This window comes from Anabrus simplex, chromosome 4 (assembly GCF_040414725.1).
Source record: "Anabrus simplex isolate iqAnaSimp1 chromosome 4, ASM4041472v1, whole genome shotgun sequence".
In the NCBI taxonomy this organism is placed as follows: Eukaryota; Metazoa; Arthropoda; class Insecta; order Orthoptera; family Tettigoniidae; genus Anabrus; species Anabrus simplex.
In genome coordinates, this window is record NC_090268.1 from 1,780,599 (window position 1) to 1,791,540 (window position 10,942).

At 39.1% G+C, this 10,942-nt stretch overlaps 1 protein-coding gene across 2 annotated transcripts in view; it reads right to left on the minus strand.

The window, feature by feature from the left end:
- Positions 1–5,445, minus strand: part of LOC136872329 (calcium load-activated calcium channel) — a 179,651-nt gene extending 174,206 nt beyond the window's left edge. Inside the window, exons 1-2 of one of the 2 annotated variants that reach the window (XM_067146140.2) lie at positions 5,162–5,435; positions 4,787–4,864 (exon numbers count right to left, since the gene is read on the minus strand). In XM_067146140.2, the coding sequence (XP_067002241.1) occupies positions 4,787–4,864; positions 5,162–5,222 (139 nt within the window). In that variant the 5' untranslated portion in view covers positions 5,223–5,435. Of the gene's footprint in view, positions 1–4,786; positions 4,865–5,161 lie in introns of both variants that reach the window. The other variant, XM_068227370.1, reaches the window with a different exon arrangement.
- Between the last annotated feature and the right edge of the window lie 5,497 nt (positions 5,446–10,942).

The following is a 10,942-nucleotide window of genomic DNA, read 5'->3' on the forward strand; positions in this document are numbered from 1 at the left end:
AAAACAAGTTGAAGTTGAGTTGGGGGAAGATCAATTTGGATTCAGAAGAAATGGAGGAACACGTGAAGCAATCCTGACTTTACGTCTGATCTTAAGAGGATCGAATCAAGAAGGACAAGCCCATGTACATGGCATACGTAGATCTAGAAAAGGCATTCGATAAATGTTGATTGGACCAAGCTATTTAAGATTCTGAAGTTGATTGGGATCAAATACCGAGAACGAAGAATTATCTACAATCTGTATAAAAATCAGTCTGCAGTAATAAGAATCGAGGGCTTTGAAAAAGAAGTAGCAATCCAGAAAGGAGTGAGGCAAGGCTGCAGTTTGTCCCCTCTCCTTTTCAATGTTTACATAGAACAGGCAGTAAAGGAAATCAAAGAGGAATTTGGAAAGCGAATCACAATCCAAGGAGAGGAAATCAAAACCTTGAGATTTGCCGATGATATTGTTATTTTATCTGAGACTGTAGAAGATATTGAGAAGCTGCTGAATGGTATAGACAAAGTCTTGGGTAAGGAGTACAAGATGAAAATAAGTAAGTCCAAAAACAAATGTAATGGAGTGCAGTTGAACGACGGCAGGTGATGCAGGTAATATTAAATTAGGAAGTGAAGTCTTAAAGGAAGGAAGTAGATGAATATTGTTAGTTGGGTAGTAAAATAACTAAAGATGGCAGAAGTAAGGAGGACATAAAATGCAGATTAGCACAAGCAAAGAAGAGCTTTCTTAAGAAAAGAAATCTGCTCACTTCAAACATTGATATAGGAATTAGAAAGATGTTTTTGAAGACTTTCGTGTGGAGCATGGCATTGTATGGAAGTGAAACATGGACGATAACTAGCTCAGAAAGAAAGAGAATAGAAGCTTTCGAAATGTGGTGTTACAGAAGAATGCTGAAGGTGAGATGAATAGATCGGATCACGAATGAAGAAATACTGAATCGAATTGGCGAGAGGAGATCGATTTGGCTAAATTTGATGAGAAGAAGAGATAGAATGGTAGGACACATCTTAAAAGACACCCATGACTTGTTCAGTTGGTTTTTGAAGGAAGTGTAGGTGGTAAGAATGGTAGGGGTAGACCAAGGTATGAATATGACAGGCAGATTAGAGCAGATGTAGGATGCAATAGTTACGTAGAAATGAAAAGGTTAGCACAGGATAGGGTGCCATTGAGGGCCGCATCAAACCAGTCTATGGACTGATGACTCAAACAACATATGAATGATATTGCAAACTGTTCTGGAAAAAAAAAAAAAAAATCATACACAGTGTGTTGAAAATTGTATATTACACCTTTTGTAGAACTTGGCCAATGCTTGTAATAAATTTCTTCCAACTTTTATCTCAATGTTTGCAAAAGGCCTAGTTCAATTGAGTTTTTCAGATTATAACTATTGAATTTTATCTCCTGATCTAATTCCCAATTCTAGTTAAATTTAATTTTATTAACTTCTTCTTCTTCTTCTTCTTCTTCTTTTATGACCACATAGGATCACTTTAGTCAGTCCGTCGTTCAGGTCTCTTTGAAGGGATTGTTCGGGCTTTGCGGTCCTCCCAGTACTTCTTCAGACGCTCCGATCTTCGTGCCCTTTCCTCAGTTGAAAATGTGCGTGTTGTTGGTTTGTTTTGTGTAAGGGTAAAGCGGAGGTTTGTATTCTTAAGTTTTGTATTCAATTTTATCTTATTTTTGGTGTCTTCTGTTGTAAGGCCTATTTCCTTCAGATCCTCTCTTACTTCTCTGATCCATTTAAATCCTGTTGTGGTATTTTTTGAGACGAGATTGTGTTGTACTAGTTGTTTCAGAAGTCTCGAGTCCTGCATCCTCATGATATGTCCAAAGAATCCCAGTCTCCTCTTACTATCTAATGTTGTTACATTTCTAAAAAGTTAATGTAGAATAGTTTGCATACCGGTACCCTTTTTTAAGGTTAAACTTACCATGACACAGGATTTTTAATGGAAAATCTAAAATACCCAGGTATTTACCCAAATTGGTTATTTACCCCTGTATATACCCTGGGTATTTACCCCGATTTATAAATACCTGGGTATTTTACATCACTGGTTGCAGTAAGGATCTAAAGGAGAGGGCATATAAGTCTCTGGTAAGACCCCAACCAGAGTAACTTATAGTTCCAGTGTACAAGACCAATCACCAAGATTACTTGATTCGTGAACTAGCAAAAAAAATCCAAACAACTGCAGTTCAATTTGTTCTCGGTGATTTCCGACAAAAATGGTAGCGTTACAAAAATGTTGCAAAGTTTGAGCTAGGAAGACTTGGGAGAAAGGAGACGAGCTGCTCAACAATAGTTCCGTTTTTATGAGTTTCGACTACATAGTTAACCGGAAGTCAGGCTTTGGTGCCAAATTGTTACATGTACAAACAGCTGATCCACGACACACAACACGAACGGAAATGCATATACCTGAATATATTCCTTTCAGACCGTGTACGCACAATTGTGCGGGTTCGTATTTTATTTATGTCTGAGCTTATTTGACGTTTTCTTGGCGCTAGACTGGACTGCAGTGCTTGTGCGGGACACGTAGCATGTACTTCAGCTGTTTTTATTTAGTACTTGACCACCAGGGGGCAGGAAGAAGAGTTTAAAAATACAGTTCATTAGCAAGATGGCGGGAAGCAGTAATGCCTAAAGTAAGTATTTATTTATTGCATTCATATTAATCTAGAAGCTTTATTGAATATCAGAATATAATCTATGAAGTGTGTAAATTGTGTAGCAAACGTAGATTGTGAACTTACAACATCGTACGTAATACCATGAGGTTTTGAATGTTGATACGCACATATGTGCGGGCTAGGTTTCCTTACAGGCAATGCATGCAAGGAGTGCTGGGTGCTGTCACAAAAAGGACTGTGAAAGCAAAACTCGTACTCTACATGAGAAATGTAATGTATAAGATTTTAATTGTTTAAAATTGTTCCACACTGTCAAATAGAACATTTGATGTGAATATGCACATGTACCGAGTTGAATTTTTTTAATTTTTTATTTTTTGCAACTAATGAATGAAGTCCTAATATGCACAATTGTGTGGGTTCTGTTTTTCAGCCAATAGTTCTTATTTTGTAAAATAAACTGTAAAAACATGTATTTGAGAGCATTTTAGCAAGTTTTTGACGTTCTGACACCTCCAGATTTCTTTCAGGTCTGACAAGTTGCTGCTGCCAAAAGGTCAGTAAAAGCAAAACTCTTCCTCAATGTAGAAAATGTAACGTTTATTTGTGTTTGAAGGAAGATTTAATTGTTTTAAATTATTCCCCACTGTAAAATAGAACATTTGATCATGTACATACGTATATTCACATGCATTAAGGTTTTTTTTTTTTTTTTTGTAAGTAGTGAATTAAGTCCTGACATGCACAACTGTGCAGGTGCTTTTTTTATTTTCAGATATTAATTTTTACTTTGTACAATAAACTAAAAATATATGTATTTAAGAGCATTTTAGTCGGTTTTTGACGTAGGCCTACAAACAAAAATTCACACCGCCAGTTTTCTTTCAGGTCTGAAAGGGATAAGTCCAGAATCAATTATTCTTTGCAGCATCTTGTGTAACTCACGTAAAATTAACAATAACACACCACATATTTAGGATAAGGCTATAAGATAAAAATATATCAATGCTCGAACAAGTAAACGCGAGAGAATGGTATGGTGGAAGGCGAACAACTTTATGCCCATGCCTTCTGGCTATTTCATCCACCACGTAAACAGGTACTAGGGCATGCTTTGTTTTACAAGATGCACGAGATCCCCCCTTATTGTGCTCCTTCAACCTCTCAATCAACTCATTATTTCTAGCCGCCATTGTTGTTTCTTTGTCAAGAATGACCAAGTGAACTGGCAAAGACTGCTAAAAGAACAGAGCACAATACAACACACAGCTGATAGCACGTGCTTTCAGTAAACAACATATCGACAACCCTGTTAACCGGCAGTAGAGCCTAACGTGCTCTATTGGACCGATAGGCTGCCTATGATTGGCTGTTTATTCATTCACTTAGCCTCCGCCAAACGGCAGTGCTCAAATGTCAAGTCGAAGCTCATAAGAATTGAACTATAAGTGGTATGTTCCAAGCTGTCAATGGAGAGATGGTATGGAATGACATTGGTAGATGAATAAGTTTGAGTGGTGCGTTGAAAATCAAGAAAGATCACAATATGAAGATAAAACTGGAATTCAAGAGGACAAATTGGGGCAAATATTTGTTTATAGGAAGGGGAGTTAGGAATTGGAATAATTTACCAGGAATGTATTCAATAAATTTCCAAATTTTTTGCAATGAAGAAAAGACTAGGAAAAAAACAGATAGGGAATCTGCCACCTGGGCAACTGTCCTAAATGCGGATCAGTGACTGATAGATAGTTTCAACAAAATCCATTACCAAGCAATTATCACAGCATATTCAACATCTCATCTTAAATAAGTCTAGAAAAAAAAAAGAAGTGTTGTTATTCTCATTTTCACACATTCATTCATCACATCTTCAGTAAGCTTTCATGATAATACTCTGTGTGTGTAAATAATATATATTTTGATTTGTTCATCTATAACCCTAATATACCATGTAAAACAGGGTTCTTTTCTGTATGGGAAATTCAACAGTAATAATAAATAAGTCTAGATTGGGGTACAATTCCTTAATATTTTTTTCATGAGCGGACCTTGAAAGTGTCCAAATAACAATGGTTATTTGTGGGGACACCACTGAGCAAATGAAAAGCTCCAAGTTATAATAAATGTAACTTACATCGTTTACTTTGCCTCTCAACTTCAGCTTTCAGTTTCTGATATTTCTCCGTTCTGTACACCATAAGCCAAGTTAGGCCTGAAAGAAAATATTATATCTTAGTAGAGCAGACGCTGTTTAATTCATCTAACAGATCGCTCGTACATTATGTTACATTCAGAAAAGAATCTCGAGGTAAACGTGATATAGTTAAATATCATGCAAGGGTGAATAATTTTGCCTAGCAGTAACCTCCAAAGCAATTCAAAAGACACCAAACCTAACCTCAAAGTCACGTGTAGTTGTAAATACAACTTCGGCTTCAAATCGCTATCTTGTACAAATCAAAAATCAGACTAGAATTTAGAAACAACCTGTTGACACAGAGATACCTACCTTCCCCAAGTAAGGCAGTGCATATTGATATAAATAATATGAGTAAAGTGTCTGCCCACATCTCACAAACACAGTTCTACTTTTTCCTAATTACACTTTTAACATATGCTGTAAAGTTATGAAACACGATACAAGAAAACTCGCAGTTTTCTTCGAATTCTTCCAAAATATTGCTGCCAAATATAACTAACTCATTGTTAATCAGGAGCAATAGGGAATTAAGGCACCAAAGTATTTCCAATGTAAAGATAGATCATCACATTCTTGTCCGACAATCCCTAATTCTTTGAAACCGCGGATATTTTAAAAGTATCAGGTAGCAGTTGAATGCAGCCGTGTTTTACGTTTGTAAATGAGAAATATGTACTTTGGGCAAAACTCACAAGGAGCCCAACACAAAATTTTACGAAGAAGAAGAGAAATACATGTACAGTACTTCATTATATACTCATTAAGAAGTACGGTAAGTGCGATCCAGTCGGTGAGACGCAAAGCCCCTAGCAAAAAAAAAAAAAAAAAAGTGCGATCCAGGACAAATAATAAGGTAGTTTATTCAGCCTGTGTTTGGTTTGATCATGCTATTGAACTGAACAAGCCGCTAAACCTGCAGACGAATTTTAAGAACGGTAATATTCTTTCATATATTCCTCCGTGGCTCGTAAGCCGATCTCTCATCGCTGGGTTCCGTGGTTCAAATTCCAGTCACACCATATGAGACTTGTGCTGGACAAAGCGGAGGTGGGACAGGTTTTCCCTGTCATCTTTCATTCCAGGAACACTCTCAAAATCATTTCATTTCATCTGTCAGTCATTAATCATTGCTCCAGAAGAGTGCGACTGGCTTCGACAGTCGGGACAATTCCTATCCTCGCCGCTAGATGGGGGCTTCATTGATTCCATTCCGGACCCGGTCGAATGACTGGAAACAGGCTGTGGTCTATTCTATCCTCTTTGCTGTGGATTTTCATTTTCAAAATTCTTTCATATGACAGATTCAGCGAACGAAACTGGTACCGGTATCTAGAATGTATATAGGCCTACTGAGGTACGGTATAAACTTTCTTCAGCTTATCCTAGTTATGGGTAGAAAATACAGCCTAATTGCAGCCAGTGGCCATGTACAATTAATTTACAGTTTAAACACAATTCTTTCAAATATACTATTTTTGCGCACTGTGGCATGTATATATCACAATTTTCCCCGCATAGTTCGCAAACGCAGCATGTATCTGGCTCGTGAAATCTTTCCTGCTGCAGAGTTTATAGTGGAACCAGTGTGGTGTCCCGCAAACCGAGTCGTGTTTATTGTTTTGTAGCAACGAGCTAGAAAATTGTTTTGTAGTCACGGCGTCTGTGATACAAAAGTCGCTGATTACTATTTTTCCCAGTTATGTAGGTAATAAAATCTTGTTGTTGAACTCAGGGAAGAGTTACCGGTACTGGAATGCTTCATTTGTTTTGGATACTGTTATGGCAACACGTTTTTGGCACGGACTTCATAAATGGTGCTTTTCGAGGTTAATCTGTGGAAGATTAGACAGCGCATGTTTAAATAATTTAATAAAATTTCGACGTGTTTCACGTGGCTTTAGCATTTCAGTTTTTAGTGGTTTATCTTCAGCAAACGCTGAGCCTTATGGCTTTACTAAGAATTCCTGTGCTGTTATTGGGACGAGGATATTGGTTGGGTCTTTCTTCGGTCTGCTCATGGGCGGAAGCGGAACTCCTAGAGAGGAAACTAAATGGGAGGGAGAGAAAGAGGTGCTTCAAAGAATATCCCTAGCGCAAACGGCGCTTGAGGTGAGTGTAGTGGTAGCCTTGGAATAGTTCGTATGTTGACACTATTGGCCTATTAACCGGATTTTAAAAAATGGGATTTTCGAGCTATGTATATCTGTACATTTATACGGAGTTATTCAGTACGGTAGGTAAAAAAACAGCATTCACAAAGAAGAAAACTCATTAAAGTCGTTACGGTACTGCATTCCCATCCACGGGCTAATAACTTCTGAGACTGCGAAACAAATACAAATTCTCCTCACCTCTTCTATAGTGGGCAGTTTGGATCACGACGATAGGCCGAGGCTTTGGCGGAGCCTTATTTTCACGCCTTTCGTGTCCCTTTCCTTTCTTGTACTGGTACACCCTCAAACTGCGTCGTGGGGGGTCATTTACGATACCACTGAACTAACTTGCTCTTATAACAGGTAATAGTTTTATGCTATGTTGTTAAGTCGCTTCACCTTCCCGCCTTTGTGTCTAACTGTTGCAGATTTCTTTTACATTCGGTATCCTTGTGTTGCAGGCTAGCAACGTTCTGCTCAGTTTAGTTCGTTTTGTAAGAGTTTGATAGTCGTCAGTGGTGCCACATTCTACCCCACGACACAGTTTATGTCGTAAATGTTGACAAGCGTGTTCGTTCATTGAAATAAGTAGGCCTAAATAACTTTTTTGATTGGTTAGGTATGTGGTAGCTTCTGTCACAGAAACTTATGTTTCAGTTCTGGGCCCTAATTTTTCGGAAATTATTGAAAATGAATTAAATATTGTTCTCGACGAAGATGCTGATAATAGTGAGCAAAGTGATCACCATGATGTCGATCTGATTTTAATACTGCGACTGAGGAAGAGTTTGACTCAAATGAGGAGAGTACTCCAAATTCACAAGGATTTTTACGGTCACTCAGTGGTGAGTCATCAGCTGTATATGGCAGAAACAGGTAGGCCTTAAATGGTGATTTGTCAAGAATGTAGAGGTGGAAATTTGCAATGCTAGTTGAAGTGTCGTGAAATACGACTGTACTGCAGTGGCGGTTCGTGCATGAAGGGCTTTTGGGCGCCGCCCCGCCGCCTTTACTAAAACATGATCAATGCTTTACTTCTCGCAGCCCAGCACTCGCTACATTCAGCTGCGCGCGGAACGACTGTCGTTTGTTTACACGCTCGCGGCCTTCTCGGGAAGGATGTTGTGAAGCTATGCTCAGAGCTGCCAACCTCTGTACGGAGGAACTAATGAGTGAGGTGCTTCGATAGCTGGTGCCAAGACGATTAGTCTGGACGGTTAGGATTCTTGCCGTGGACAAGGCGATTGGTCTGGACGGTTAGGATTCTTGCCGTGGACAAGACCATTGGTCTGGACGGTTAGAAGCCGCGAAGCGGCCTTAGGCCTCTAGTTTCATGTGAAAACACGATTGGTCTGGACGTTTAGGATTCTTGCCGTGGACAAGACCATTGATCTGGACGGTTAGAAGCCGCGAAGCGGCCTTAGGCCCCTAGTTTCATGTGGAAACACGATTGGTCTGGACTGGTTCTTGCCGTGCGGACGGTTAGGATAAGACCTGGACAAGACCATTGGTCCGGACGGTTAAAGCCGCATTGTAATTTTACATGGTGTTTTTTTGTTTGTGCTTTTATTCAGCCGGGGTTGGTAACTCAATGTATTTATCAGCATTGATGGCAATGACGTCACATTCCGTTCACCATGACCAATGAGAATGCAAGAAACTACTTGAGCCATGGACGATGGCGGCTACTGCTCTTTATTAGGTTATAAAAGTAAATATATTTCTCGGGGCGGGCTGGTAGGTTCCTAGATGTGGCAGTGAACACATCTCTCCTCTAAAAGGAATTCCAAGTAAGATTTACATTATTTTCACTTCCCTATAACGTTATAAACGTTGGGCTGCGGGAAGTAAAGTTTTACCGATTATATAAAGAGGTGGACAAATGTAGCAAAGTCTAACTTACGGTAGTGTGTTATTCAGTTATTCAATGTTTTCTTTATTGTTTCGGCTGTAGACGTTTCGCTTTTCTATTTTCAAAGACATGGCAAAGGCTGTCTGACCGTGGCATCCGTTCAGCAAGCACGATGTTTTCTCTTTAGTCCAGCATAATGTTTTCTCTTTAGACATTAGGCGGTCGGGTGCTGGCAGGAGAGCCCGCAGTAAGTTCCAAGAGTTTAAGAAGAGTGAGGGGTGCGGGAGGAGCCTTGGAAGACGATTTGGGCTTGTCAGGGGAAGGAAGGGTGCTTAGCATTTAATACCTGGTCAGTCCGGCAGAGCCCGTAGCAACGTCGCCAACCACTTTACAATGTACCTAGGCCTTTTCCCACACGTCTTACGTTAACTGTTGTTAGAGGTTAATTCTAAAACTGTTTACAAAACAATGGATTCAATTAGACTGACTATTTAAACAACTCCGTTCTAAAAATAAGCTAAAATAAAGATTTAAAATCTAATCATAAGGTGACGGCACTATTTGTACGTTGGGCACACTGCTTTGAGATTTGACGAAGCCGAAAGGAACTCGGGCGTGCATTGTTTATTTGTTCTCGTGAATTTCATTGTCGTTTGTGATCAGTGAAACAGTTGAGTGTCATAGTAACCGTGATTGCAGTAGCTATTAGCCGGCTAATGTGTGTGTGTTTATATGCCATTGTAGTGTAGTGTTGCTGTGTAAGTGTTCAGTAGATAAAACTACGGCACCATAATAGTTTAAACAACATTGTCAATTCTACCTTGAGTTTTAAGTGTCGTGTCAATATCTTCATTCGTGTGTTTAGTACTTATCTGCCCATTTGAAAACTAAATGTTACAGTCTTAATTTAGGAAGACAAGGAAGATGATTTCTGTAAATAGTATTTTAAGTAGTGACGGGAATTTAAGTTTTGAACGTAGGATAGAATTAAAGAAATTAGGGCCTCCTCAACCGAATTAAAATATTGCACAAGAACAGAAGACTTACAAGAACAAAAATGCATATACTAGGAAATTCAGTCCGTCACTTTATAAGCAGACTGACTGGCTGTGCGGATGTGGGATAAGGAATGCGTTCTTCTGTTACTCTTGTTTAGCAATGAATGTCGTTGACGCTCCATGGACATCAGTCGGGGTATCAGACATAAAACACCTAGGTGAAAAAGTGAAAAAGCATAAAATGAGCGAGAAACGTATAAATGCTGGTATTGAATTTGCTATGCTTGGTAGAGTAGATATTCGATGCCAATTAGACAGTGCATACGTACTTAAAATTAAACAATCAAATGAACAGGTTTCGAAGAATCGATACATTCTTAGTAAATTAATTGATGCTATTAAGTTCTGTGGGAAGTTTGAACTAGCGCTCAGGGGCCACGATGAGACATACACGTCTGATAACCCAGGCATTTTTCGAGGTTTAGTCAATTTAATGTCAGAGCTAGACAGCACACTGAAAGAGCATATCGAAAGAGCAAATAACAGAGTTTTTGTTGGGTTATCTAATACCATACAGAACGAGCTTCTCAATTCAATCTATGCCGTGTGCCATCAAATGATTTCGGAAGAAATCTCTCAAACATATTTTGTGGCAATTCAAGTTGATGAAACCACCGATTGTTCCACCTTATCTCAACTGGTTTTTGTTGTACGGTACGAGGTGGGTAGCAAAATAAATGAAAGATTCATAAGTTTTGTGTTGCCTGATAATCACTCAGCAGAAGGCATTACCTCTGCGCTCTGCAATATTCCAGGAGTTGGAAAAACTTAAGCTGGACCAAACTCCGGACAAAGTTATTGCGCAGACGTACGACGGCCATTCAGTAATGAGTGAAAGGCAGACTGGCGTTCAAGCAAGGGTCAAGGTCGTTTACAAAATCTCTCATTTTGTGCACTGCTACGCGCATCAATTAAATTTAATTGATGAGCGATGTGCTACTCAGAATAAGCAGGTCAGGATCTTTTTTAGTAATTTAGAAGGGTTTTCATCATTTTTTCAAAATCTGCTAAACGAACTGCTGTTTTG